We start from the raw sequence: 27,496 nt of genomic DNA, 5'->3' as shown, positions 1-27,496 counted from the left end.
TACTTTATGAATATAATACTTTTTATATACGATTTTTTTTATATTTTTTCTTGCGGATTCTTTGTATGGTTTGTTTAGTATTATTTTCTATATTTTCTTGTACGTTATGAATGTCAGCGCACATTGCCCCGTCATTATCTGCAATTTTTTAAACTCGTTTTCTATTTAAAAGATTGTACATGATTTTCTAAACATCCAGCGTGAATATGTACACACACTATTACAAAGATGCAAAGATCGTTGTAGAAGAATCGTCGCTTTACTCCATGACGTTACGGTATTGCCATGACGAGATTTTGAAATTTTACTCTAAACGCGCCTAAAGATGTTTCACTTATATTAATATTAATATTAGAGTAAGTGCGCCAATTATGGACCACCATAAGGTTTTTTTTGTAATAAAACTCAGAATTATAAAGATTAATCAGCCTTATATATTTTAAAAGATTCGGTAGTTATTTAGGAACAAAATCAAATATTAGAATTCTTAAGGAACATTAACATCTTAGAAATAATCAACATTTTCTAAAATATGTCATTATTGTACATTAGAAAAAAGTGTACAAAATATGGACCACATGGTTTTAAATATGGACTATACTGAATTTGGTACAAAATTATTGAAAAAAAGATGTCAAGATTGTAGGCTTGGTAGTTTTTCTTCCTCGGTTGCTGACAGTTTTCACTTTTCTAAATGCGGTATAGGCTGAAACACTTTTGACGAAAAATATGATTTAGATGATGTAGAACTAACTATTGAATCATTCATGGTCAGTGTTGACACTCCTGATTGTGCATTTGCTTCATGATGTCCATCAACGAGTCTGGGGTGATGGTTCAATTACAGATTAAGGTGTGGGAGATGCAACAGCCTTTGTCTCAAGTAAGCAGTTATCGGGTTCAGGTACAACAGCCCTTTGCTGAGGTATCAGGTTATCAGGAATTATATCAACCGGTGTCGTTATATCGCGCGCTGGGTCATTAGAAGGCCCCTCTACTGCTTTAATTGCATTAGCCATTGCCTCCTTATCCCATGTTTGTCTGTATTTGTAGATGTTATCCTTAAACAATCAAATTAAAATAAATTAAAATAAAACTGTTTGTAATATGGACCACTAGTCCATATTCAAAACATGCCGGTGGTCCATATTATAATACACATACATTTTTAGGGTAATATTGTTGCTAAGAAAAATATTTTAAACTATTAGATATATCAACTTATTATGAACGATTGTAAAGCAACTCACCTTTCCCCTGGTATAATTCACTTTTCCATACAGTAATATTTTATGAAGTTATGAGCTTACGAAGTTAGGTAAAAAATTACATCGCGCGATGACAAAAACGAAAAATGGCTGCCGTTAATGCGTACGCGCTCTCTGCCCAACGGCAAACGACTAGCGAGGCTCTGGTGGGGTGGTATTCAGTTTTCGGAGACCGATACCTACCTACGACTGATAGTTTTCGAGAAATGTAGGTAGTCCTCTACGCAAATTAAATCATTTTGACCTTCGACAAAGCCTTCTTCCATTACACTGAAATTAAAAATAAACTAAACACTCATATATAAAGAATAAAGAAATGTGAATTTGTAAAATTATATATTATTTTTAACTGTATGAGCAATATTTTTATTACAATTTTCTTTTATTTTACGTTTAATAATAGTTTTGAATAAAGAAATCATGCAATCGAAGTAATCCGCCCTAGCGATACTAGCGCGAGTGAGTGTGATGTCAGAGGCGCATCGAATCTACAGATGTTCCGCGCTAAAATATGTAAACTTCAATAATCTATATCTCAGTCATTTATTGATGGATTTCAAAATTTTTTTCGGCCACTGACTAGTTTTGATCTATTTTTTAAGACTAGTAAGGTGAATATACTATTTTCTATTTTTTTAAACTTTTCCATTTTTCCATACAAACAAAATTAATGTCATTGAAAAAAAAATTAAATACAAATAAATTCAGTATTTTCTGATTTTTTCCTTTGTACACTCACTATTACCTAGCTGATTACAAAATTTGAACTTTCTAGGTCATCTGGAAGTGGGTTAGGTTTTGTATATGTCTATAAGTCAGTCAGTCTTAAAAATTGCGATTTTTGGATATTAATATCTACGCAACTGTTTAATCTGTATTTATGAAAAAGGTTCTTGTTTATCTTGAGGTCCTCTTGATATGTACCAAATTTGGTTTATTTAACTTAAATAGTTTTCGAGTTATAAGGGGGTGAAAAGTGGCTCGTAATGGTTCGTGTAAATATACACACGGCTGCTGCTCGCCAGTTCTCTTCGCTTGAACTCGGCTTGACACGCTGCCGCGTGCCTAGATGAAAAGGTACATATTATATTATTTAAAAAACCGTTCGTTTTACCGACATAAGTACACATAATAAATATTATGAGAATAATCACTACATAGTATCAAACAAAGTCGCTTTCTCTGTCCCTATGTCCCTTTGTATGCTTAAATCTTTCAAACTATGCAACGGATTTTGATGCGGTTCAGAGGAAGGTTTTAGTGTATAATTTATTAGGTTTTAGACAAAGCAGGCGAAGCCGCGGCCGGAAAGCTAGTATATAATAAGTGAGATGTATCGAAATTTATTATGGAAATAATCAAGATACTTATCCTATGAAAGAAAGAAAGAAAGAAAGAAAGAAAAAAAGCTTTATTGCCAACAAAAACTTAGATTAACTTAACTTAAAAAGTAAACATAATATATTAGGCAATCGGAACAGACTCAGCCATGCTGTGGGCTAGCACCCGAACAGCGCTGATTTTCAGTCTGCCCGCGTATTTTCCGAGGTCCTACATTTATATAAATACTAATAATAAAATTACATCTATAACTGTTCCTATCACTAAAAGTAAAAATTTATAAATACGTCTGCATATTGTGTACATATAATATATGCATATACCTAAATACTATAAAATAAACAATATTATTATACTTAACTACATAAATATTTAAATAATTCGGATAGATAAGTGGGTATTTATATTATTTATGAATGAGAATATATAATATATGTATTGTAATATGTATATGGATGGGAATATTTGTAATCAAAAATTTTTCTACCTGCGTGATGATTAATATGAGTAATGTGGTATAATAAACTGACAAACAAACAAACAACGTTGACGTTTATATTAGAGGTGGATTACTCGGTACTCATTCTTACTTGACTGTTGACAGCTAGTTAGTATAAATTGATGACAAAGAAATATAAGACAAATTATATGATATTTCTTTCACCACTTTCTTTCTGACACAAAGAATGTTGTAGTATTTTATTTTAATACTAAATACATATTTAATTAATATACCAACATATTATGTTACTTAAAGCGAAACCTTAATTTGTTGAGAAGATTAAGTAGGAAATGACACAGACATTAATTAAAACAAAGTCCGATGGATCTCATGTTTCATCAGCGTTGTATCCTGTCACAAGAGGAGTTCCGCAGGGATCTATTTTAGGGCCTTTGCTATTCATCTTGTACTCAGCGGACATAGCAAACTGTTTAAAGAAGTGTAATTACCACCTATATGCCGATGACTTGCAATTATATCTCCCTATAAACCGTTCTTGTGTTCATGACTGCCTACAGAATATTAATGATGACCTTCAACGTATCTCGGAATGGTCTACGCGGAATTCTCTGTGCCTTAATCCATGCAAATCAAAATTTCTAATAACTGGTACTAAAAAACAGATCTCTTACGTATCTATGTACAGTCCTTCCCTCTCAATCGACTCGTGTCCACTTGAGCAGGTCGCTGTTGCACGTAATTTGGGAGTCGTTTTCGATGGAGGCCTTAACTTCGAGAGACATGTCACAGAAATAGTGAGTAATTGTTTTTACCGGCTTAAGACGATTTACAAAATTCGCGAGTTCCTCAGTGTCGATCTGCGTGTTCGACTCTGTGAGGCTGTCATTTTATCGAAGCTGAATTATTGTGTCGCCGTATATGGTCCTTGCCTCTTGGAACGATCTCAGCGACTCATTCAAAGGTTGCAGAATGCCTGCACTCGTTTCTGCTTAAATATACCTCATCGTAGCCACGTAACTCCTTTCATCAATTCTCTTAACCACCTGAGAATTAAGAACCGTCAAAATCTTTTCTTGGCTTGTATGATGTTTGACATTGTAAAAAATAAAACGCCCGAATACCTTTATGCTAAATTGTTGTGGCGAAGCCAAACAAGCAGAAATGAGGTCAGGGGTGTAACCAAGGAGTTGTCAGTGCCGTCACACAAAACTGCAGCATTTCGTGGGAGCTTCAGATACGCTGCTACCAAATGCTGGAACAATATACCACCTCCTATTAAATGTCTGCAGACTAAATTTAGCTTCCGACGTGCATACAAAAAGTATCTCATGTCGCTTCAGCTTCTTCCCCCGTAAGCCACACTGTATCTTTCTTTGTATCCCTCTTATTATTCATTCCATATTGTACTTGTATAAACATTATTATTTTATTTACTCTTCTGTCCTGATCTTCTTGTGTTTTTCTTGTGACCTGTTCTTCACACGTATGTATGTGTGTGTATGTATATACCAACTTTCTTTCATCCCTGCATTTTATCTTTGTAAATAATACTATATTAATTTATAATATTATATTATATCTATTTATATTGCCTATTAAATTATTTTTTTATTTACTTCTGGTTAGTTTTTTCTTTTTTTTTTCCGTTTTTGGTTCCATCTGCCTTCTGGGTTCTGGCAGAATCAACAGCGTCGTGAGTCAGTCGACTCATGACATATGCTGAGCCAGGACCCTTTCACAGCCATAACACTTATTAGCAACCTATTTACTTATTTATTTATTATGTATAAAATTGTCATAAATTATGTGTTTCGTGTTTTTTATTTGTATTTTTTCTATGTTTAATTATTGTGATTGTCAGCTGTTGTAATAATGTGTTATTTTTGTGAATAAATGTTTGTCTATTGTCTATTGTCTATTGTCAAAGTTAAACAGTTAGTCTTCATATCAAGTTCATAATTTCAACGATAAAAATGATACGAATGAAATGTATTCTTGGTACTCTGTATACTTATCTACTATGTTTACCTACTTATCATAAGAATTTTACAAACTCTAGGATCTATTTTTTATAAAGAAAATCTGCGTATTTTATAAATTCGAATTTTAAAATTTTGAACGCCAACATTTGAATTGAGCATTTGTAATTTTCCTGAATAGATAAAATTAACAACTTTCTTCAATATGTGATAGATAGTGAGTAAAGTCGATGTTTACTCACTACACAAACAACGTTCAAAATTCATTACATATTTCCCATATTGTATTCTCTAAAACCTTTCATGCACACGAAATTAATTGCTAGCGTGGTTGATTAATTCAGATCCCGAAATACAAAAACCCTAATCATTCAGGGCATAATTGAATGGTGATTTGTTAAGGGGTTCGACCGTTCGAGAAATAATTATGTTTTCTGTTTACGAGAATCGAGATTGGGAACAATTATGAGCACCCCAGGTGCCATATTATGATGTGGCGAAAATAACTAAGATAAGTGAAAATAATTATTTTTGGAGAAAGCATTTTTGATGTAATCTGTATCAATCTATACTACTATTATAAAGCTGAAGAGTTTGTCGGTTGGTTTGTTTGAACGCGCTAATCTCCGGAACTACTGGTTCGATTTAAAATTCTTTTGGTGTTGGCCCATTTATCGAGGAAGCTATCATCACCCTAATACGAGTGGAGCGATGCGAGAGAAACCGCGCGGCACAGCTAGTATTTGTAAAAATGTTAAAATTGCTTGTGTAATTTCCCACGAAAACTTCCACGCGATCAATATATTTTTATGCATGGACTGATTGAGACTTATAATTGAGAATTATAGGCTAAAGTAGTGTGCTGAGGAGTCATTTTCGATTAGATATTCATAAAAATATTAAACTAAACTGCGTGCGCAGTTCCTCACGACTTCTTCCACATGTTCATATTTAAGTAAGGTATGAACTTTTCTATCTAATTTTATTTTTATTTTCAAATTAAGTAAATAAACATGAACTTTAAATTAAATAAACACAAATTATCAAGCGAAAGTTGCCATAAATGAAGACTAGTATATTGGCGCGAACAAACTAATAAAGAAGTCTAATCGTGGATTCTATTACATTATGAAAAGTAAATTTTAAATTTGAAAAAATCCCTTTTAAAGAACTGGCACGTAATTTTAATTCAATTGAGTATAAGAGGAATATAAGAGGAATCTGAACAATACATTGTTAAAAGTTTATTCTAAATGAATTTCGTTACAAATCTATGAAAACCTCTGAAAAAGTGAGAAAGGAGTATTTAATTTAAAATTCATAGCGCGGTACAAGCTTTTATAATTATTTCATGGAACAAATTTTAGGTATAATGAACTTACTTTTCCTGTGATTTATTATCGTTAATATTATGTAAGTAGCATTTTATTGAAGGATTTAAGAGATATTTTATTTGTGTCAAGTGTTAAATTTATATTATTTTATGATACTAGCGGTCCGCCCTGGCTTCGCCCGTAGTACATATTTACGTTTTCTCTACATAAGAACTATCCTCGTACTTCAAGGAATATAATAAAAAAATAATTGTCGAAATCGGTTCAGCCGTTCACAGTTCACACGTGATGTCGTAACAACGCGAAACGGGTTTCATTTTTATATCTATATATGTGTTTATTTACACATTTTATATCTATATATGTATAAAGCACTCATACTCCTTCAATTAAGTACGCAATATTTTACAGAAACATTAAAAACAATAGCACAATAACATAATTATTAACCTCTAATTTCCCGCGAGTGTATTCATGGGATATCTAGTTTTACGTAATTACGTGATTATTTCATCTATTAATAATTAAAATATATAAATAATTATCCCAAAATCTAAACCTTAATTGGAAAACTTAGATGTTCATTCAAAAAACAATCTGTAGCCGGTAAGCCATCTCGAAAATAAATTAATTAGAGGAGATTAGGTATTAACCCAATATAATGTTTTAATTCGTTGACTTAATCGTAGTTAAATTATTCAAAATTAAATAAAGACTAAGAAATTCTTGTTTTTTTTCTTATTGTATTATTTTTGTGTCTGCTATTGAAACTATTTTATTTTAAATGTGTGTACTGTAGTGTGAAATAACGTGAAATAACCTTTCCTATTTTTTTGTGTTTATTTTTTTTATCAAAAAAGCACCTTTAATCCTATTGGTTTAAACTGCAAATATGTTTTACTCTTCATTTAAATTATGTATGATTAAATTTTTACCTAATAAATTTCGCTTTAGCGAAGCGACTGGCTGGTAAATTACCTAATAAATTTCACCTGCATGAAACTCGAGCAACTGGCTTGTTTAGTTTCTTAGGCCACTTCTCAGCTTACCATCAGGCGAGAGAGGCGAAAAAAAAAAACAAATTAATTTAATAAATTTTCCTTCCCCAAAAAAAACCTTACCTGCCTTATTTTCCTTTTCCAAAAGAATCAATCTACAAACCAATTTGAAGTTCCAAGTTCTTTAAATATTTCCTGCGAAGGAATTCAAAGAAATCTTTTCATTGCCAACTTTGTAACAACGTTCCGAAGCTATCATGGAATGCATTTGGAACTTTTGAAGGGAGAATAAATAGTTTAAGTTGAATATATTTGTATTGGTTTATATTTATGTTGGTTTCTTTGATAAACAGCTTTTCGCTTTCTGAACTCATTCCTCAATTTTGCACCAGTATGTATATGATTTGTTTGTGTCAGGGATGGGAATGATAGGTGAAGAATGTAAGAGGTACCTAGAACTAAGGACATAGTGATATGTTTAAAATTTAGTTTTATATGTTATGTATGGTTTGGCGTATGCTGTAAATAAATAAATCCATACTAATATTATAAACGCGAAAGTAACTCTGTCTGTTTGTCTGTTACTCAATCACGCCTTAACTACTGAGCCAATTTGCATGAAATTTGGTATAGAGATATTTTGATACCCGAGAAAGGAATCCCACGGGAACGGAACTATGCGGGCGATGCCGCGGGTGGAAAGCTAGTAATTAATAAATTATTAATTCAAATAGACTCGTCCTAATACAATGTTATATAATATAACACCGGTACTGAAAGCAGTTCTACAGATAGCCGCTGAAAGGAATTATTTGCTCATTTCGTTATTATTAAGGTTTTCATAAAAATGATAATAAATATGCCAAGGATCTTTGCTGCGGTTCAAAAGCAACATCTTCATACGATATCTAAGCTCTAGGCACTTTAGAAGTCATATATTTTTAACATAAGTAAGCATCAAGTAGATCTCAGTGGGCCAATTTTTCCCTTGTTACCGTAAATAATAATTTAATATATATCGGCTTAGTTAACATCTACTTGGATAATATATAAAAGATAATTACTTAATTACGATATAAAATCATAATCCTTCTATTAATCTAGCCGTAATCAGGTAAACAATGGAGTTCCCTCGCTAAAGGGGCTGAATTTTATAAATATAGAAGCTATGATCAGCGCTCTGTGTGTTTAGCTAATACTTTTATATCATAAGTTTCATCATTTTTGTAATTTTATTAAAGAAAGGAAAAGGATAACACGCAGAACATAAATTAAACTTAAGCATTACTTCTAATATTATTAACGTTAAGGTTTCTGAAGATAGATGTCTACTCTAAGGTAGAAAATATAAAAAAAAAACTGATCGGCCCTGTATGGTACAGATCTTATATGTTTGTTTTTACCCGGAAGCCATGCGTGATGCGGGCGACCACGACGCCTGTATCGGGTACCTCTTCCTTTTTAAAGTGGATAAATCTTGCATAGATGCTCCCGAAGATGGAGCCCTGGTTACGTCGGATTCTACCGACTAAAACTCTGTTTCATTGCGCTGGTTTGGATGGAACTGCGGGAACCGCTGTATCTGTTACCTGCTTCTTTTATTTAATTTAAAACAAAGATCATCCTTTTTTTACCCCAACAAATAGTTGAACGATATCAAATGTTGAGCAGTACCATTTAGTCTGTGGTACCATTGTAGAATTTTTTGTACTTTCAGGTTAAAACAATAAAAATCGAGATAAACAATAAATTATTTTTAAATATTATATCGTTGTCGACTGTCGTCCATGAATGTAATACAAAATACCCTTTCTCTATATTTAACGTACAAATAAGTAATTAGTAGCGATACAGCTATATTAAGACAATTTATTGTTCCTGTTGAGTTTCGCAACTTTGTTTCTTAATCAGCTACAATGTTACAAAATATTATAGCCCTTGTTTCTATGTGTTTGTTTATTTTTAATAATATGTATCGATATTTAGCTTTCAAATGCTTAAATGAGAATTTTAATCCTCTTCAGCCGGGAAAGGAAAAAAACGCGCGTTCGAATTCCGCATCGTAATCGAACTTTTTTATGCATTAAAATTTTTAACTATATCTTTATCAACTTTCTATTGATATGTAATGATAGCGAAGGAAATCATAACTATTTAAAATATATAAGTTAATTAATAGGGTTCTTAGAGGCGTAATTATTAATTATGAATTTCCATACTAATAATAATTTGTTCTATCACTACAATGTATAATACAAAGTCGCATTCTCTGTCCCTATGTACATATGTATGCTTAAATCTTTAAAACTAAGAAACGGATTTTGATGCGGTTTTTTAATAGATAGAGTGATTCAAGAGGAAGGTTTTAGTATAATATGATGTACTAGGTTTTAGATAAAGCGGGCGAAGCCGCGGGCGGAAAGCTAGTTCTAATATAAAATAAAGCTTTTAAATCGTAATTACAAATCCGTTTTAGCTATACTCTGTATTAATCATTTATTTCAAAATGTAATATGTATGGAATTGTTTTCTGTTTATTAAGTCTCGCTCGATTTCATACGTTTTAATAATTTTACCCAGCCATTAAAGTTAGGGATATAATATTGTTTGCAAACTTATATGAATTTTGGAACTTTGCGAACATTTGGTACGTGTATTGAGACTACTAAATTATTATGTAATTACAAAGGCAGCTTAATGTCACTTAGGAAAGTCATTTTCATGATGTGAAGTAGATTTAAATCATATTAGAAATTAAGTTAGAAATGTAGAGTTAGCCATATTATGTTAAGTGTTGTAGTACTTAGTATTAGAACTTATACAGGGTGTCCCACTATTGGTATACTAAGCGTGAAGGGATTTGTAGTTTTGCATACACTGATCACGTAAAAAATACTTAAACAACAAAATTACGTCAAAAAAATGTTTGCTAAATTTTTCCTGAAAATCCATGTTTTCTTCTCTAGCTTCGCGCAGCCGGCATATACTGCTTCGCTAATGTGAGCATTTTGTCTATTAAAACATAATTTTAAACTTACTCTGGTAGCAAAGCTGGGTGGATTGCTTGTTATGGTTGTACACATAGAGTTTTAAGAATTCATCTATTTGAAAAAAAGCTGCGTCTGGAATTTTATAAGTATTTTTTACGTACTCAGCGTATGCAAAACTATAACCTCCTTTGAGCTTAGTATACCTACCAACAGTGGGACACTCTGTATATTCTGTGGTATTATATATTTGTTATGAGTTTTATTTTTGAAAAAGATCTATAAAACTAATTGTTGCAAAAGGCTGATCACCTACTTGTCCCTAAAGAAAATCGATCAGTAAAACATCTAGGGTGATCTAGGGGATATGGGACACATACATTGTTACTGGAAAGTCAATCTTTTTCGTATGTTACAAATCGTTGATAACAATAATATTTTTGAACTTAATATGAATAAGTAAATGACTTGCAAAATAAGGAAAGGCGAAGTCGATTATCAAAAGTAATTGTTATGTACAAAATGTGCTATTTTAGTAATGTATTAATTGTATATAAACAACATTTGGTTTAATTGATTTAAGCTTTTAACTTATCAATGTGTACCTATACAATAGATTAGACACAGGATAAAATTTAAAAGAATATTTTGAATGTGTCTTCACTGAAACTTTAATTATGTTTCTTATTCCATCAGCACTATCATCATCATCATCAATAAGGTGTCTATTATGTATGGTGTCTCACCGCTTGGCCACGGGTCTCCTATGAGTGTACAGGCATCCACCACGATGGCCAAATGTGGGTTGGCAAATGTCACATAAGCCGTCGGACTTTTTTCACCATTTCGAGCAGTAGTAGTATTGTTATCGTTATGTGCAGAAATCAATTTACTTTTCAATTTTTCATAAAGTCCGAGTTTTCCGCTACTACTCTCAGTACCTACTTATTTGTCATAATTAATAAATTGTTGTTTATTAAACTTAATATCTCTAAGGACTTGGAATAATTAATATTTGGTCTACATGAAGCTAAAAATATCTTATCAAGATTCATCGGTTACCCTCTTCAAAAGTTGTTCGAACTTTCTCGAACAAATGGGTACTTCGTAAATTTAATTCTCTGGGTAATTTCCCTTCGATATCGATTACATATTTTGTGAGTAACATCACAAATTACTTAGTAGTTTCTTGTGTGGATATACAACGTATTACGTATGTGTAGGACATATAAAGGGAGTTTTATTAGTACATCATTTAAGAAAAAAAAATATTAGCTCTATTCATGCTTCTCTTATTAGCTTAAGAGAAGCATGACTGATGACTATATGTACAGTTTTTTTTAGGTGAAACGCATACTAGTATACCAACTATTTAATAACTTTGAGTATCTGTTTTTATATATAATTTTGAGTATCGAAACAAAACCTTTTTATATTGAATGTTATGACTAGATATAGACTAGATCACAAATATCACTTCTCATGTAGAGCCAAGCATCTAACTCTACACTCTCTAGCTCTACAAACCAACTCACTAACTCTACTTCCAAATAAATGGTCTTGACCATATCGTATAATTATTACAAATTGTGTAAAGGAAAATAATAACCAGGTAATACTTGAAAAATTCTTTCAATGTTAAGGTACAAGTCCGAGGCGGGCCGAAGACCGCAACCGCAGGCGACACTGTGGCTACCGGCTGCGGTTACCGCAATGCTGCCTGCGGTCGCTATTCCAACTGCGGCTGCATGCCGTGGCTGCACAATGCACAGAACGCAAAAGTCATAAGAATTCACCAATTAAAATATAAATAAACAAATAGTTGCCATGGCAATAATTGGCATTTGCATACTGCAGTCTGCGGTCGCTGCGCGCCGCGGCCGCACGCTGCGCGTTGCGTCTGCAGGCAGCAGTGTTGCCGCGCTTGGAATCAATTTCATAGATGTTCATAGAAACAAGTGCTGTCGCTTGCAGTTTGCTGTTGCAGTTTGCGGTCTGCGGCCCGCCTCGGACTTGTACCTTTAGATAGCCCATTTATCGAGGAAGGCTTATAGGCTATAATGTCATCACGCTAAGACCAATAGGAGCAGAGCCACGCGAGTGAATACGCGGGGCGCAACTAGTAACTAATAAGGACAAAGACAACATAAAATGTGATAATAATAGTAACAGTTTATAGATGAGTTGTTAAATTTTATAACTAACTCTATTACATCAATTTGCCACGTAGTAAATTCTGAGCAATAACTTTAAGTGCCAAATGTGGTACTAACTTTAGGAATAACTTCCACTGCATTATATTATATTACTAGCTGTGCACCACAGCTTTAGCCGCTTAGCTTCGTATAGCACCTCTCCTATTGGAATGAGCGTAATGATATAATATAGCCTTCCTTATTAAATGGAATATCTAACACTGAATTTTTTTTTTCAAATCGGACCTGTAAGTTCCTGATTAATGAGCTTGTAATGAAACATACAAACAAACTCTTAAGCTTTAAAATAGGTATAGTATTTTGAAATTAATATCATGAATTGAAATAAAATTTATAAACCAAAAAATGACCTATTAACATAATATAATTAAAATTATTTACATACAGTGAATACACATACATGTACATGGTTATAAGGATATTAATGTTATGACGTAAATCATTATATGGGCAAAGGTCCAAATCGCCGGCCTGCAAATATGTGTAATTCAACATTAAAATATGGAATTATAACCCTCTACAAGTCTACAATTTCGGCCATAAGGCATAAACTCTATTAAGACTAGCCAAAGTACAAATATGCGCTTAAATAAAAGTAAATTACCTATTTTTCTAGACGTAGCTAGAAAATAGTGTTACAATTGGAAGAATTAAACTATCTAGGAGTAAATTGTAATGACGCAGTAGATAATTTTTCGCTCCATTAATTTAATTGTAAGTACTAGTACTCTAATAGAAAGGACAAAAACCTTGCAGTTACCCGATCCTAATTAATAATGAATTTTTTATTGTTTTTGGTTAATTTATTAGAGGCTAAAAGCGAGGACTAGCTGCGAATTTCACGATTAGCTTTTAAAAAACAATTACATTACGCTATCAAAACGTTTCCGACAAAAATATTACATTCGTATTCATCAATAAAACAGCTGAGCTATCGTGAATTGGCCATTGTTATTAGCGTTTTCGCATTCAAATAACTGGAGCTGAAAATCCCATAAAAATACGATAAATTTCCATCACATGATCTAGAATAGAGGTTATATTAATTTAATGAGCGGTTTTATTGCATCACTTTATTCCTTTGATTCATGTGTGCCTGGTATAGTTTTAAACTAAGATGAAAGCAAATTAGGATAACGTTAACGTAAAAATTAATAAAAAAAATAAAAATAAAATGTTTAATGTAAACGAAATCGATATTTATTCATAACACATACATATTGGTACATATTATTTACATTTGCCCTCCATAAGCGAACCATCCTCATACTTCAAGGAATATTATAGAAAAATGATAAACGAACTCAGTTCAGCCATTCTTTCACATTTGGCGATTCATTTTTATTATGTAGATTTACTCAATCATTTACTTTAAAGCCGTTTGCTCGACCGCTTTATAATTATTTTCTAGTGATGTTTTATCTTCGCATCGGAAAGCGAAGATAAACCCAACAAAATGTAAATCAAAGGAATCCATTTAGCCGCTCTTGAGTTATAAATTGTAAATACATCTATATAAAAGTATAAATTTATAAAGAAATACATAAAAATAGTTTAAGTGCCTGATTCAATCGAACATCCCTGATTTCGTACTTATAAAAATGGTCCTGCAATCCAAGTTGTCGGTAAGAAAATGTTAAGTGTATAGGGAATAGAAACAACGTCATAATATTAATTATAAAGCATTTGAATGCCTTAAAACAAAAAATATCAAATTCAAATGAGAAGTGACTGATATAACTATGATTTTAGTAAGTGATAGAATATTAGTGTCATTTAAAGTAAAGTAATTTCATCTACATTATATTATTATATCCAAATTAGGGTGGAATATACTGAATGTAAATTATGAGTCCCTTTTGAACGCTGACCTCTGCTTTATATTACGATACTAAAATCGCCAAGGAAACTTATAAAATAACAACTTTTACAAAATACATAAAAAACTCAAAGCTAAGTAACTCCTATCTGAAATGTAGGCCACCTGCAAATCCGTTAAAAGTTTCCGTCAATAGCGAACAGATTTGTAGCAGTCGTGCTTTTAAATAAATATACCAATTTTACTTCACAAAAATTACGATGTTCGATGTAATTGTTATTATAGTGAAGGCCTTTCTGATAACTATTATGAACGGATTTTCAGGCTTAAACGCAATTATCACGAAACAATTTATTTGGATGATTGATCTGTTATAAATTATATTTATAGAATAAAGCGGGACAAATTTTAATAGAAATGTAGTCATCTCCGTGAATCTATGTTAAAAATGCTGAAGAGTTTAGATGTTTGTACGTGCTAACCGCAGGAACTACTGGATTCAGAGATACTTTTACACTTGGATATAATATGTATGTGATCCTGACTCCTGAGTGCTGTTATAGGTTATATCTGAACTACAGGTAAAGCCAGTGCAAATCTATGTTTTATCCTTTTAAAGATATCAAGATATATATTGAAAATCACGCAGTTATTCTCTAGGTACTATAAATATTATTATCTAACACTAGCTGTGCCCTTCAGTTTTACCCGCAGTGCTCCACTCCTGTTGGTCTTAGCGTGATGATATATAGCCTATAAGCCTTCCTCGATAAATGGGCTATCTAACACCATAAGATTTTTTCAAATCGGACTTGTAGTTCCTGAGAATAGCGCGTTCAAACAAACAAACTCTTCAGCTTCATAATAGTATATTATAGATTAACACTTCAAATACGGGTACGTATTAAAGATTGCAAACAATACAGTAACAAAACTTTTAATAAGAAAGTACGTTGAACTATGTTCTAATGATTTTTACTCTCATCAATATACAACCAATTACAATTTCGTAGCATAAAATGTTTAAAAGAAAAAGATACCCCCGCGGCTAGGAATGTTCATTTTTACTAACTTCGGCCTTGTACAAAGGATAATTTCGGTCATTAATCCAAAGCAAGAAGTTGGGATTGTTAATTCAGGAAGGAATTACTGTTTTTCGTATTTTTCTGAAATGCGAATTCGACTTTGCTTTCAATGGCTTTCGGAATTTGCTTTGTCATCTGTACCTTTATTCATAAATAACATGTCCGAAAATGAAATTTTTAGGTTTTTAGGATTCATTATAAAGTTGAACTTTTATGTCATAACAGATAACAATAATTAATTTTACCTCTTTATACTATACCTATACATATACTACAATTACAAAATTAAAATAATTCCCGAATCCCGCCTCGTGATCGAATTTTTTCTATTCTTTACAATTTTATTTTTAAAATAATAATTACTCTATAAAATATTTATCAATTGTGTTATTAGGGATATAATAAATGTTATTTTATTGTGCATAAATAACATTTATTATATCCTGTTAATTCGATATACCTTTATAGAACTTTTACCACATTCAAAATAAGGCACGTACCAGAGATTTATTTATTCAAATGAACATTTCAACTTGATCGTGTTAATAAAGTGTCTAATCGTTCCAGATATATATTTATTTACAGAAACAAACATTTTAATTTAATTATGAAGCTTCAATAATTAATACGAGAGTTGAGAAAGAATTCAATTAAAATCATTCATTTAAAAATATCTAACACCAATCCCAGAACAAGTTAATTAAAATATCAAAGTTAAAAGTTTACTATCGTAGTTGGCAGAGATAGAAAATGATTCATTTTAATCTGATAAGTAACTTATGAAGTTATCTTAGAGATCTTAATGAAAATGCCTGTCTAGATTAATCTCTTTATGTAATAATCTGTATAATGAGAGTTTTATTTTTAGTTATTGGTAAAGATTATATTATCTTTCACACAATATACACAAATACTCTTATATTTACTTTCTACTATCCTTTGTCATAGTTATTATTGCACTACCCATTTATGTATTTATTCCTCTATTGTACTAAAGGCTGTCTGGAAGAAATCGCTCTAAGCGATAAGGCCGCTAATTGTACTGAATTTAAGTTATATTTAAGTGTTTTGTATTTCTTGTTTTGTTATCTTTTAGTACACTAAAGTATTAAATAAATACTCTATAGATATTTATTAATACGTTCGTGTCAAAATTTTCAATTAATTTTACGTCTATATTATAGTACTTAAGTACTACTTTTATACAAATAGTGAACTCATCTTTTGTACTTGAATCATACACATAACACGTTTTACATATAAATTACCGGCCAAACGGAAAATATTGAATATCTGTATGTCGTATTTTTGGACACCTTTCTTCAAATTCTTAGTATAGACATGACGTGAGTAGGTAGGCTAATATGAAATTAACCTTTAAAGGTATTTACTGCAGGTTGTATACTGATAATGTCCCTGATTAGCCTATTTGCCACGAGACGTATATCATACAATTATTGATTGATAGATAAGCTAAACCACAGAGCTAAACAGAACTAGGACGTGTTGAAACGAACCTCAATGTTGAATTCTAATATTTGATGATTTCCTTCTAGCTAGTGACATTCGTCAAAAAGTATTAGCAAAAGTTGGTTGATAAAATTATGATTTCGAAGGGATAGTCATTTAAAAGTTAAATTGGAAATAAGGATTAGGTATAAGTTTTAAGATATGAATCTATGCGAATGTCATGATAATAAAATCCTTGATATACTTCGATAAAACAGTTGTTAATTCTTCTTTATTTAAACATTGAAATCTAGTAATGCCATCACTAGGTACCTTTATGAAAATACCTGAGTGAATTGTATTACTTACATCATAGAATAGTTATACTAAAACTATAAAGCTTAAGAGTTTGTTTGTTTGTTTGAACGCGCTAATCTCAGGAACTACTGGAAATTTCCATTTGAAAAATTCTTTCGGTATTAGATAGCCCATTTATCGAGGAAGGTATAGGCTATATATCATCACGTTAAGACCAAAAGGAGCGGAACAACGCGGGTGAAACCGCGGAGCACAGCTAGTAGTAGTGGTTTACCTAGCCAGTCCATACTAATATTATAAATGCGAAAGTAACTCTGTCTGTCTGTCTGTTACGCAATCACGCCTAAAATACTGAACCAATTTGCATAAAATTTGGTATGGAGATATTTTGATACCCGAGAAAGGACATAGGCTACCTTTTATTGCGAAATATGTACCTCGGGCGCAGCCGGGGCGGACCACTAGTATAAAATAAAATTCAGTCTGTGTTGCGTGAATATTTAACGTGTAAAATTGGCAGAGGTCGTCAGTAGGGTAATGTAGCTAACCATCCATAACATAATAGAGAAAATGTAATGAACCGTAACCGTAGGGCGCGATACAAAGTTTATGATCATTTATATACCTGTTCTGTGGTATTTTATAAGGGAATTTATTTGTAGAAATTTCTCCAAAATACTTCTAAATCTCTATTAAGAGATAACACTTTTAAATTTATATTAACTTAGGAACAGCCATACTTTCCTAATAACTTTGGAGAACAACCTGTAGTTTTTCAAACTTCGTAATTATGATAGGTTAGCGCGAATTGGCAAGTTAGGGATTCGTTCTGCAGGTCAGTTCGTCAGTCAAGTTTATTTATTAAAGGGATTTTTTTTAATGTTTGTTAAGATTAAACTCATTTATAACTCTATCCATGTTAAATTATCCATCCCAGATATAGTTCGATCATTACCAAGATACTACTTTATTATAATGTTTTCATAGTACCTATCACTCACGACAATTTAAGTTACGCCTAGTCTCATGTGTCTTATCTGTTAAAAAATCTTAAAACACAAACAATTTTTTAGATCACATCATTAAACCTTTACTATAACCCACTTAAGAACAGAAATCAACCAGATTAATTGAAATCATTCTAAAAATAACATGTAACAAAATACTTTGGTTTTATCGCGTGTACGGACCGCCCTTTGAACCCAGCGACGGCTAAATTAATGTACTAAATTAACCTGCTTGTAATTATGGAAGTACCCTAGAGACCGCTTGCTCTGCACGGCGTATACAGGATGTTTTATAAATAATAAGCGCTTGGGAATGCTGCAGTGTACTTATGGTCGAGGTTACGACAATAGACGGAAATAAATGTTTGTGTTTATAGGGTAACATAACATTACATTTTGGTGTTGTTTGCGTTTTTGTCAGTTGAATATAGAATGATATTATACTAACTCTATTTTTGTTGGATCTTTTAATGTGCGCCTTTTTACGGAATATTATAATACTAAAAAAATATATCCGTATTTAGCCTTGGGTCTTAATTATTTTAACCACAAACAAGAATTGCATAAAACATTCTTCTAGTATAAATTCAACACCATATTCAAGAATCAAAAATCAATATTTTTCCTAGAAATGCAACTAATTTAATTCAGCAATAAAAATTAATAATTTTATTCTCAACTCAACAAATTAACAATATCCTGAAGCTTCCAACTGAAATTGCGACTTAATAATTCACCAAAAACAAACACCCTGTATAGTCGGAAAATTTCATCATGTCCCGTTTAGTAAACTTTTAAAGCGGATTCATCCCTAATGTACGGGGACGTTGACGGCGACGTATCTAATTACGGACGGGGAATAACTGACATTGTAAAGTTGTGTCATATTTAACTTTGCGTATTATATCATACCAGCTGGAGTAAGTGGCTTCTCTCTACTTAAAAATCTATACTAATATTATAAAGTGGAAAGGTTTGTAATTATGTGTTTATGTATGGTTTTCACGCATAAATTACTGGACCGATTTCAAATATTCTTTCACCATTAGAAAGCTGCATCTTCACTGAACAACATAGGCTTTATTGCATTTAAAAAAAAATTAAAGATCCTTTCCAAAAATGCAATAAAGTAACCCAAGGTGTATAAAATTCCTTAATCTATTCCTTGAAGTACGAGGATGGTTCTTATGAAAAAAAACGTAAACATGTAGGTACCACGGGCGAAGTGTTCTATATTTTGCTAATGTTAAGAAATTATTAAGTAAACTTCTCATTATCACACAGTCTGTATAGTCAGAAAAATTTATGATGTTTTTGGATTACAAATAGCACAATACTCAGTACATATTTTTGTAGTAAATAAATATTATATCTATCGCTGTATCAAATATCATACAGGCTGTTGAGCTCATTATGTTTAAAGATGTAACATAAAAAATCCTATCTATCCATACATCCTCCCTAAGAAATTGTCTAGTTTTGCAGCCTTTTTATAACTTCTGGATATATTCTACGTTTCTGTTGGTTACAATTAGAGATTATACATGAAAAACCGCATCTAAAGCTATTTTTCACCACTGAATAGCATGATTATCGAGAAATGTTTTAGTGTATCATTTTCTTAAGATTTAGATATTTCGAGCAAGTTTCGAGCGAAGCTGCGAGCGGAAAGCCAGTATTTTATAATATTTATATTTGAACCAAAAAAGTCTATGTACGAAATATAGTACAGTTTAAAATAGATAAATTTATTCATCATCATCATCAGCCCATATACGTTCCCACTGCTGGGACACGGGCCTCCTATGAGGGTACAGGCCATAATCCACCACGCTGGCCAAGTGCGTGTTGGCGGATGACACATGTCGTCGAACTTTTTTTTTTTAATTCTTCGACATGTCGGTTTCCTCACGATGTTTTCCTTAACCGTTCGAGCAGTAGTGATGTTACAACATGCGCAGATAAATTGAAAAATCAATTTATTTCCTGCGCGCTCGCGTGGTCTCGAACCCTGGACTTATCGATTCGAAGTCCGAGGTCTCACCACTGAGCCACCACTGCTCCAACTGATTTTATTACTATTTGTATATAGAACACAATTTTTCATGTTTATAAACTTGTTTATTTCATACTGTTTGATGAACTTTGCCGTTGTAACTCTTTGAAGTCATAATAAAATACAGATTCGAGCTTTACTGCGAACTACATTAATTTAATGGTTTGTATAAAATGTAATGATTGCTGGTGCGTAATTATATTTCTCGATAGCTTAATTTCAATATTATTGAGACTTCAATAATTATGTTTATTGTATTGAATTGAACTGTTGACTTGTTCAGATGAATATATTGCACGACGATGCGAAGCATCAGAGAGTGCTTTACGATCGAAAAATTTTTTTCGCCTCATTTTTGCAGCTATTCTTATTATTATAGCCTTGTTAGTTCACGGAATCAAGATATTTTGCATACTATTGTCGAGATAATTTAATGGAGATTAATCCCATACTTTTTAAAAATTGATTTACTTCAATAGAATTGGAAAAAAACACCGAAATAGGTCAAAAAATTTTCCTGTCCGTCATGTGTGAAACCTGAAAACACTATAACTTGTGAAAAAATCCATCATTTGAGTTAAATTTTTTTTTAAATATTCTAATCGACGATTGTAGGTCACTGAATGCGAATGATTAATTAATTCAGTGTCGTTTAATTGCAATTAATAAAAAAACGAAAACTACAAGACTGTATAATGTATATCTATATATTATATATATTTTTTTATATTTAATAATTAAATGAGCATTATGAGTCGTGCACTTTTGGATTTTCCAAATTATTTGTTTATTTACGACGCAAATGATAATGATTAATGATATCACATTAATTTACTGTGTATTAATATTATTTAACATGGACCTATCGATGGAATGAATGTTGGTCGAAAAATATAGAAAAAATTTGTAGTACATTCCATATGTGGGGTTAAGGATACGACATAGTGCTTAATATTATTATTTATGTCCCTGTATCATTCGAACCTGGTCTCTTGTTGTTCCCAATGACCCATTGACCTGTACGAAGACTATTTGGGATTTATAGCTCATATAATATTTATAAGAAATTTCGAATTACGATTATTAACAAAACAAGTAAATATTCATTTGGTTTTAACAAATTTAATCATACATTTTATAATACATTGCTGTATCTACTAAATAAAGCATAATAATTTATATTACATCAATGACATAGTCTAGAAGGTTCTTTCGGAACTACAGAAATAACTGTTAAATACCAATAACTTTTATTAAAATAAGTTTGTTTACGTAATTAAACAAAAACATAAGCCTCTCGGAAACTTGACATTTACGCATTTCCTACATTTCGCTAAAACTGGATCATTTATTGATAATATATATAAACAGTCGAAAGTTGATGACAAAGCACAGTTACCGACGAAGTCACAAGTCCATTACATCAACATGAAGGTGAGTTTTAATACAAATATTAATTAAATAAGTGAAATTAATTAATTATACATATTATAATATTTGAAAGCATTTTGCAAAACAATTGCTCTATCATCTTGTAACAATTATTGAGTGTTGTTACCAATTTTCCATTTGGATATGGTATAAAGTTTTTAACTTTGAACATACCTAGTTAGTATCAAATTTTGAAAAATCTTTATTTGTCATCAAACTAACTTACATAATGTCTTATTAAGTCATTAGTACCTACTACACCTTATAATACATAACAATCGAGATGTTACGTACATTGATTGCTTACAATCATCATGAGTCTAAAGAATGTCCTACAAAATTTTCAGATCATCCTAGTTCTCGCTTTTGTGGCCGTAGCCAGTGCTGAAATCTCCAGTTTTGGGTATCAAGTAGCAGACCCTTACACTGGCGACTTCAAGCACCAGTACGAGACGCGGGCAGGAGACCGGGTGCAGGGCCAATACGGGCTTCTAGAATCCGATGGGACCCGGCGGACGGTAGACTACACCGCTGGCTCGGAAGGCTTCAACGCTCTTGTGCGGAAGGACCCTGCCGTGTTCGCGCCTTTCGCTGCTCCCTTTTCCCCTGCAGCCATCGCCTCATACCCTTATGCGTATGGACCTTACACACCATATGTATTTTCGCGGTATGGCGCTTATGGATACGCGGCTCCCTATGGTTATCGGCGGTTTTACTAGATATCGATTTTGATCTGTTAAATTTCGCGTATTTTGGTTAATAGTTCGATTGTTTTATTTGAATTAAGTAGTCAAAATTGTAATTGCTGTTAAAATGGAGAATGTTGTAAATAATTGTGCACCTATGTTTTTGGAAGATGTTATTATTTTCTTTTTTTTTTTTTTTTTTTTTTTTTTTTTTTATATAAAACAAAATTTCACATTTCTTTCAAATACAATTTTGCGATGCGAAACCTTACGAGGTTTGTGGCAACGCTCACAGTCGCTCACAGAAGTAACTAGGTACATAAACCGGTTCCTTATCTATTACAGGGTGTTCATTACAAATTACAATGTTGTTTTTATGTTTATTTTATTGTTTTAATTAATTCGTGAAAATATCTTTTGTATATTATTTTGTAGTTTTTAATATTAACATCCTTCTTGACTTTGTGTGGCATAGAATTAAGTATAGTGGGTAATAGGAAATTTGCCGTACGCTTCCCATAAAAATTGTGTACTTTAGGAATAATTAATTTATTATTAGTTATTTGTCTGGTAGCAAACTGATGCGAAATGGGATTTTGAAAGTTTATTTTATGAAATTGTTCTATGAGAAAAAACTTTTGAAACATTTGTCTTATTGGCAGTACATTACAATAGCTAAATAGTTCGAGAGGTTTATCTTTAAACTTGTTTTTAATATTAATAGGTACAATTTTTTTGATTAGTCTTAGTTGTAAATTTGTGATTCTATCGATGTAAGTATTGAATGTGCGTCCATAACTTGTGATACCGTACTGTATTATTGATTCTGCCAATGATCTATAGATAGAAAGAAGAATTTTGTATGGTATTTTATTTCTGATAATATAAAATTTTGAGAGTATGGCTCTAAGTTTATCACACACATAGTTTATATGATGGTTCCAATTAAATCTATTATCAACAATTAGTCCTAAGTAAGTATAATAAGGCACTTGGTCCACACATTCACACGAGCAGTCTGGGTTGTAATATGTAGCTTTGTGAAGACATACGTGATTGTGTGCCGTGATTTTAAAATTATTAAAGTTTTTCAAATGACTCGAGTGTACATGTACTATTTTTGTTTTATTAACATTTATGACAAGACCCGCGTCGTGCGACCACATATCTTAAATAAATAGATAAATAAATAACAGTGTGTCTTAATACTTCCCCCATTTCCTAGCAAAAAAATGAACTCCGAATTTTCGATATTCGGATAAAAATGAAAATATAAACAAGGATTTGGCTTTCAAAGTTAAGTCACTTTTGAAATGATAAAAAATGCTTATCAACTTAGATTACAAAATAAAGTACAGATGGAGCATGACAACCGCCCGTCGCCCTTGTCTAAGAAAATACGAAATCAAAAGCAAATACGTCGCTGCACCAGTGCTATAGCGCATATAGTGTCATGCAATACGTCAAAAAGGGTTTGCAATTTTAGTAAAAAAATGCTGTCTTGTGATAATAAAACGCTATAAAATTTGTTCCCGAAAACAAAAAAAAGATGAAACATCGTTTCAGAGGTTTTCTGTAGATTATTTGGCTGATTTGTTTCTTTTTACGAATAATAATTTTACAGATATGAAGGAATACAAAACTTCAACGTATGTTGCCAGTATTTTGAAAATGAATTTGCCATTTTTATTGGTAAAACGGTAAAATGGTTAAAAGATCTTCAGGGTAATGCTGTTGGATTTTTCGATCGTGAATGTGATTATTTTTATAGTGCACTAAAGGTTCATCGATCATTATTAGATTATTTTAATAAGCATACATTATTTTTTGTTACTTTTATAAAGCTTAAAAACGTCATAGTCATTTTCGCTAGCGATTTAATTTATGTGAACTCCATGATGAAAATAAAATGTCCCGTATTCTCGACTAAAAACTACCCCTATTCGCATTCATATATTTGAAAAATAAAAAATAATTTAATTATTATAGTTAATATTGAAACTTTTTTTTATGTGATTTATTTAATTAAAAATTGAATATAATTATTTTGTCCATATAATATAACTTTAGTAGGCAGGTACTTTATATAATAAAATAATTTTAACAATATTATAAAAAAAATATCATAAACCCGAAATTATCTATAATATAAAAATGAATCCCAAAATGTGTTGGTAAGCGCATAACTTGAGAACGGCTGAACCGATTTCGTTAATTCTTTTTTTATTATATTCCTTGAAGTACGAGGATGGTTCTTATGTAGAGAAAACGTAAATATGTACCACGGGCGAAGCCGGGGCGGACTGCTAGTATTAAAATAAAAATTAAAACTTGACTGCTAATTTATGTATATAGCCTACGTCACTACCGCCACTAACATAATAATTCAGATGATTGCAATGAAACCTCCCATCTCAAAATCGGTCCAACGGTTTATACTGCAGGGCGTGTCAAAGAAATATTATACATACATACATAAACTCGAAAAACATAACCCTCTTTTTTCCGTAGTCGGGGAAAAATTTGGGAAATTTTTCAATATCCGGTAACATTACACGCACACAGAAGCACCGTGTACGTACACTGCAGCGGCGAAATGACAGCACACATAGCTTTATTGAAAATGACGATAAATCATTCGGTTTAGTTCGGCAACGCTCCATCTGTCTTTTATTTTGTAATCTAAGCTTATCAATAACTGAAATAACTAGAAATGATTTATAAAATAATTAGAGCGTCTTATCACTACATAGTATAAAACAAAGTCGTTTTCTCTGTCCTTTGAATGCTTAACTCTTTACTTAGATTCTTTAAAACTACGCAGCGGATTTTTATGAGGTTTTTTTAATAGATTCTCTAGGAAGGTTTTAGTATATAATTTATTAGGTTTTAGACAAAGCGGGCGAAGCCGTAGGCAGAAAGCTAGTACTTGATATTATAAAGCTGAAGAGTTTGTTTGTTGGTTTGTTTGAACGCGTTAATCTCGGGAACTACTGGTCCAATTTGAAAAATTATTAATTCGGTGTTAGATAGCTCATTTATCGAGGAAGGCTATAGGCTATATTATATCATCACGCATCGACCAACAGGAGTGGAGCCACGGGGGTGAAACCGCGTGGAGCAGCTAGTTACATTACATATAATAATATAATACTATGTAGCCTATATATTATATAACGATGACTCCGATGTGGTAATGAGGTTGCATTAATGTGACGGAGATTATCCGACCGTTCTTGTGAATAATTCATCGTATAGAAATTATTTATACCTCATATTTCATAATTTATAGGGCGGATACATGTGTTATCTATGAACATATTATGAAATGGTCGTCATATATGGGAGATTTATGAGAATAACTCAGACTAATAATGGCGTTTATTAGCGTATAATTTTTATTAGCGTTTGTCAGTGCGTTTGCTCGTGAGAATCTCGTGGCTTTACAGATACAAATTCTCTTATATTAAAGGATCCTTAATAAATAGATACATTTCTAGAAATAGTTCATAAATAAGAAAGTAATGATCACTTGAGCGAAAAAGGAAGTCAAAATTACTCAATGATGACAACTTCTGATCTAGAAATTAGTTGATACTTTTCATGACTGGTTATCATCATCATCATTGGTCCCAATATTGAGAAACATTCTGTTCAGGCTATCATCTACTTTTCACTGTAGAAGTCTCACTTCGTGCACCTATGTTATAATAATATATCTTTAAGTACCTAAACAATAAACGTAATTCCTTATTCCTTTGTAATCACATTTGAGAACGGCCGTTTGACTTGATTATTTTACTTTCAAACTGTTGATAACGTTGTTAGCTAGGTCTGGTGAAATATATTACTAAAGTTTGTCGAGAAATCAGAAAAATTTAGGAATAATTTAGTGAATTATTTCTATAGAATTTTTACATAGTGTGCTCACAGATAGTGTAATTTGAAGCCGGTCGATTTATCAAAGAAAGTGATGAATCTTCTGGCTTCAAAAGATTCAAGAAGATTTCTTTTATCATGTTTACTATTGCAGTATAAAGAAATGTAAATTCTTCCGTGAGTAGATAAGTCTATGAAGGAACCGCAAATAAAGTTAATAGGAAATATTTACCCTTTTTACCCTTTATCTAGCTTGTCATAGATTATGTCTGATTAGTCAGATATTAATAGATGCGTCGCCATTTTATTATGCACATAAAGCAACGCTATGCTCTATGGTTTTATCGACAAATGAATATGGGTAGAATATCAATAGAATAATATTATGAAACGATTTAGGAACGCTGTTTAATGTTTTCTGAAACAGAACACACTAAATAACTGAAGAAATCTACAGTTTTTAAAGGAACTCGAAAAAATGGTACAATTTCTTAGAGTTCCTATCTCTTAGTTTCCATTAAAATACCTTGATTAGTTAATGTAGGATTTCCTTCTATATCACATTACGATAGTTTGTATAATCGGTAACTTAATAAATAATAATAAAATAATGGATCGCCAATAATATAATGTTTTGCTAAGCGTAAAACTCGACCAATTCGGCTGTTTTTGTTGTTACTATAACGCACAAACAAGATTTTTATGGAGAAAAAAACACGAAATAGAGGCAATGGGGCAGAAAATCTGAGGAAGCTAGTATAGAATAAAAAGGTAAAATAAAACAAAAAAGTATTTAAATATAGAAGGTAATAAACGCGCCGTTTGTGTAACACTACCTAACGCTTGAAGTGCGAACGTCCCACTTGTAACTTTCCTACTGTTGAGATTAGGCCACTTACAGCCTCGGCGTTCTGAACCTTATTATGTATTTATTTTAAATTTTAATCCTTATATTCGATAATGGATTTAGGTATATTAATAATTCAAATTAATCTTGGAATAGTTTTTCAATCAAAAAACCAATACAGTTTTTTAAACCCACTTCAAGAAAAGGAGGAGGTTAATTTTATTTCTATAATATCATAACCATAATAATTATTGTCATATTAATGTCGTGAAAGTAGCCCATTACGACAAATATATTGTGTTCTATTCTCAAAATATCAATGTTATTTGAATA

The 27,496-nt window shown here is 31.8% G+C and overlaps 2 protein-coding genes and 1 long non-coding RNA gene across 3 annotated transcripts in view; 2 read left to right on the top strand and 1 right to left on the bottom strand.

The window, feature by feature from the left end:
- The window catches only part of LOC123705916 (calcium/calmodulin-dependent 3',5'-cyclic nucleotide phosphodiesterase 1-like), a 338,062-nt gene that overhangs the window by 4,395 nt on the left and 306,171 nt on the right, over positions 1 to 27,496 (top strand). The gene's annotated exons all lie outside the window — the stretch shown is intronic.
- LOC123705922 lies at positions 796 to 1,477 on the bottom strand. The gene is made up of 2 exons (XR_006753351.1): positions 1,251 to 1,477; positions 796 to 1,061 (listed from the first exon to the last, which is right to left on the bottom strand). It is a non-coding gene; the product is annotated as an uncharacterized LOC123705922 (long non-coding RNA).
- On the top strand, positions 21,541 to 22,597 carry LOC123705919 (larval/pupal rigid cuticle protein 66-like). The gene is made up of 2 exons (XM_045655020.1): positions 21,541 to 21,754; positions 22,099 to 22,597. The coding sequence occupies exons 1-2, from the start codon at positions 21,749 to 21,751 to the stop codon at positions 22,468 to 22,470; spliced, it is 378 nt and encodes a 125-aa protein (XP_045510976.1). The 5' UTR covers positions 21,541 to 21,748; the 3' UTR covers positions 22,471 to 22,597.

This window comes from Colias croceus, chromosome 3, assembly GCF_905220415.1.
Source record: "Colias croceus chromosome 3, ilColCroc2.1".
NCBI lineage: Eukaryota > Metazoa > Arthropoda > Insecta > Lepidoptera > Pieridae > Colias > Colias croceus.
Note: the sequence above shows the minus strand (reverse complement) of the source record. Positions and strands in the feature narration are given on the sequence as shown.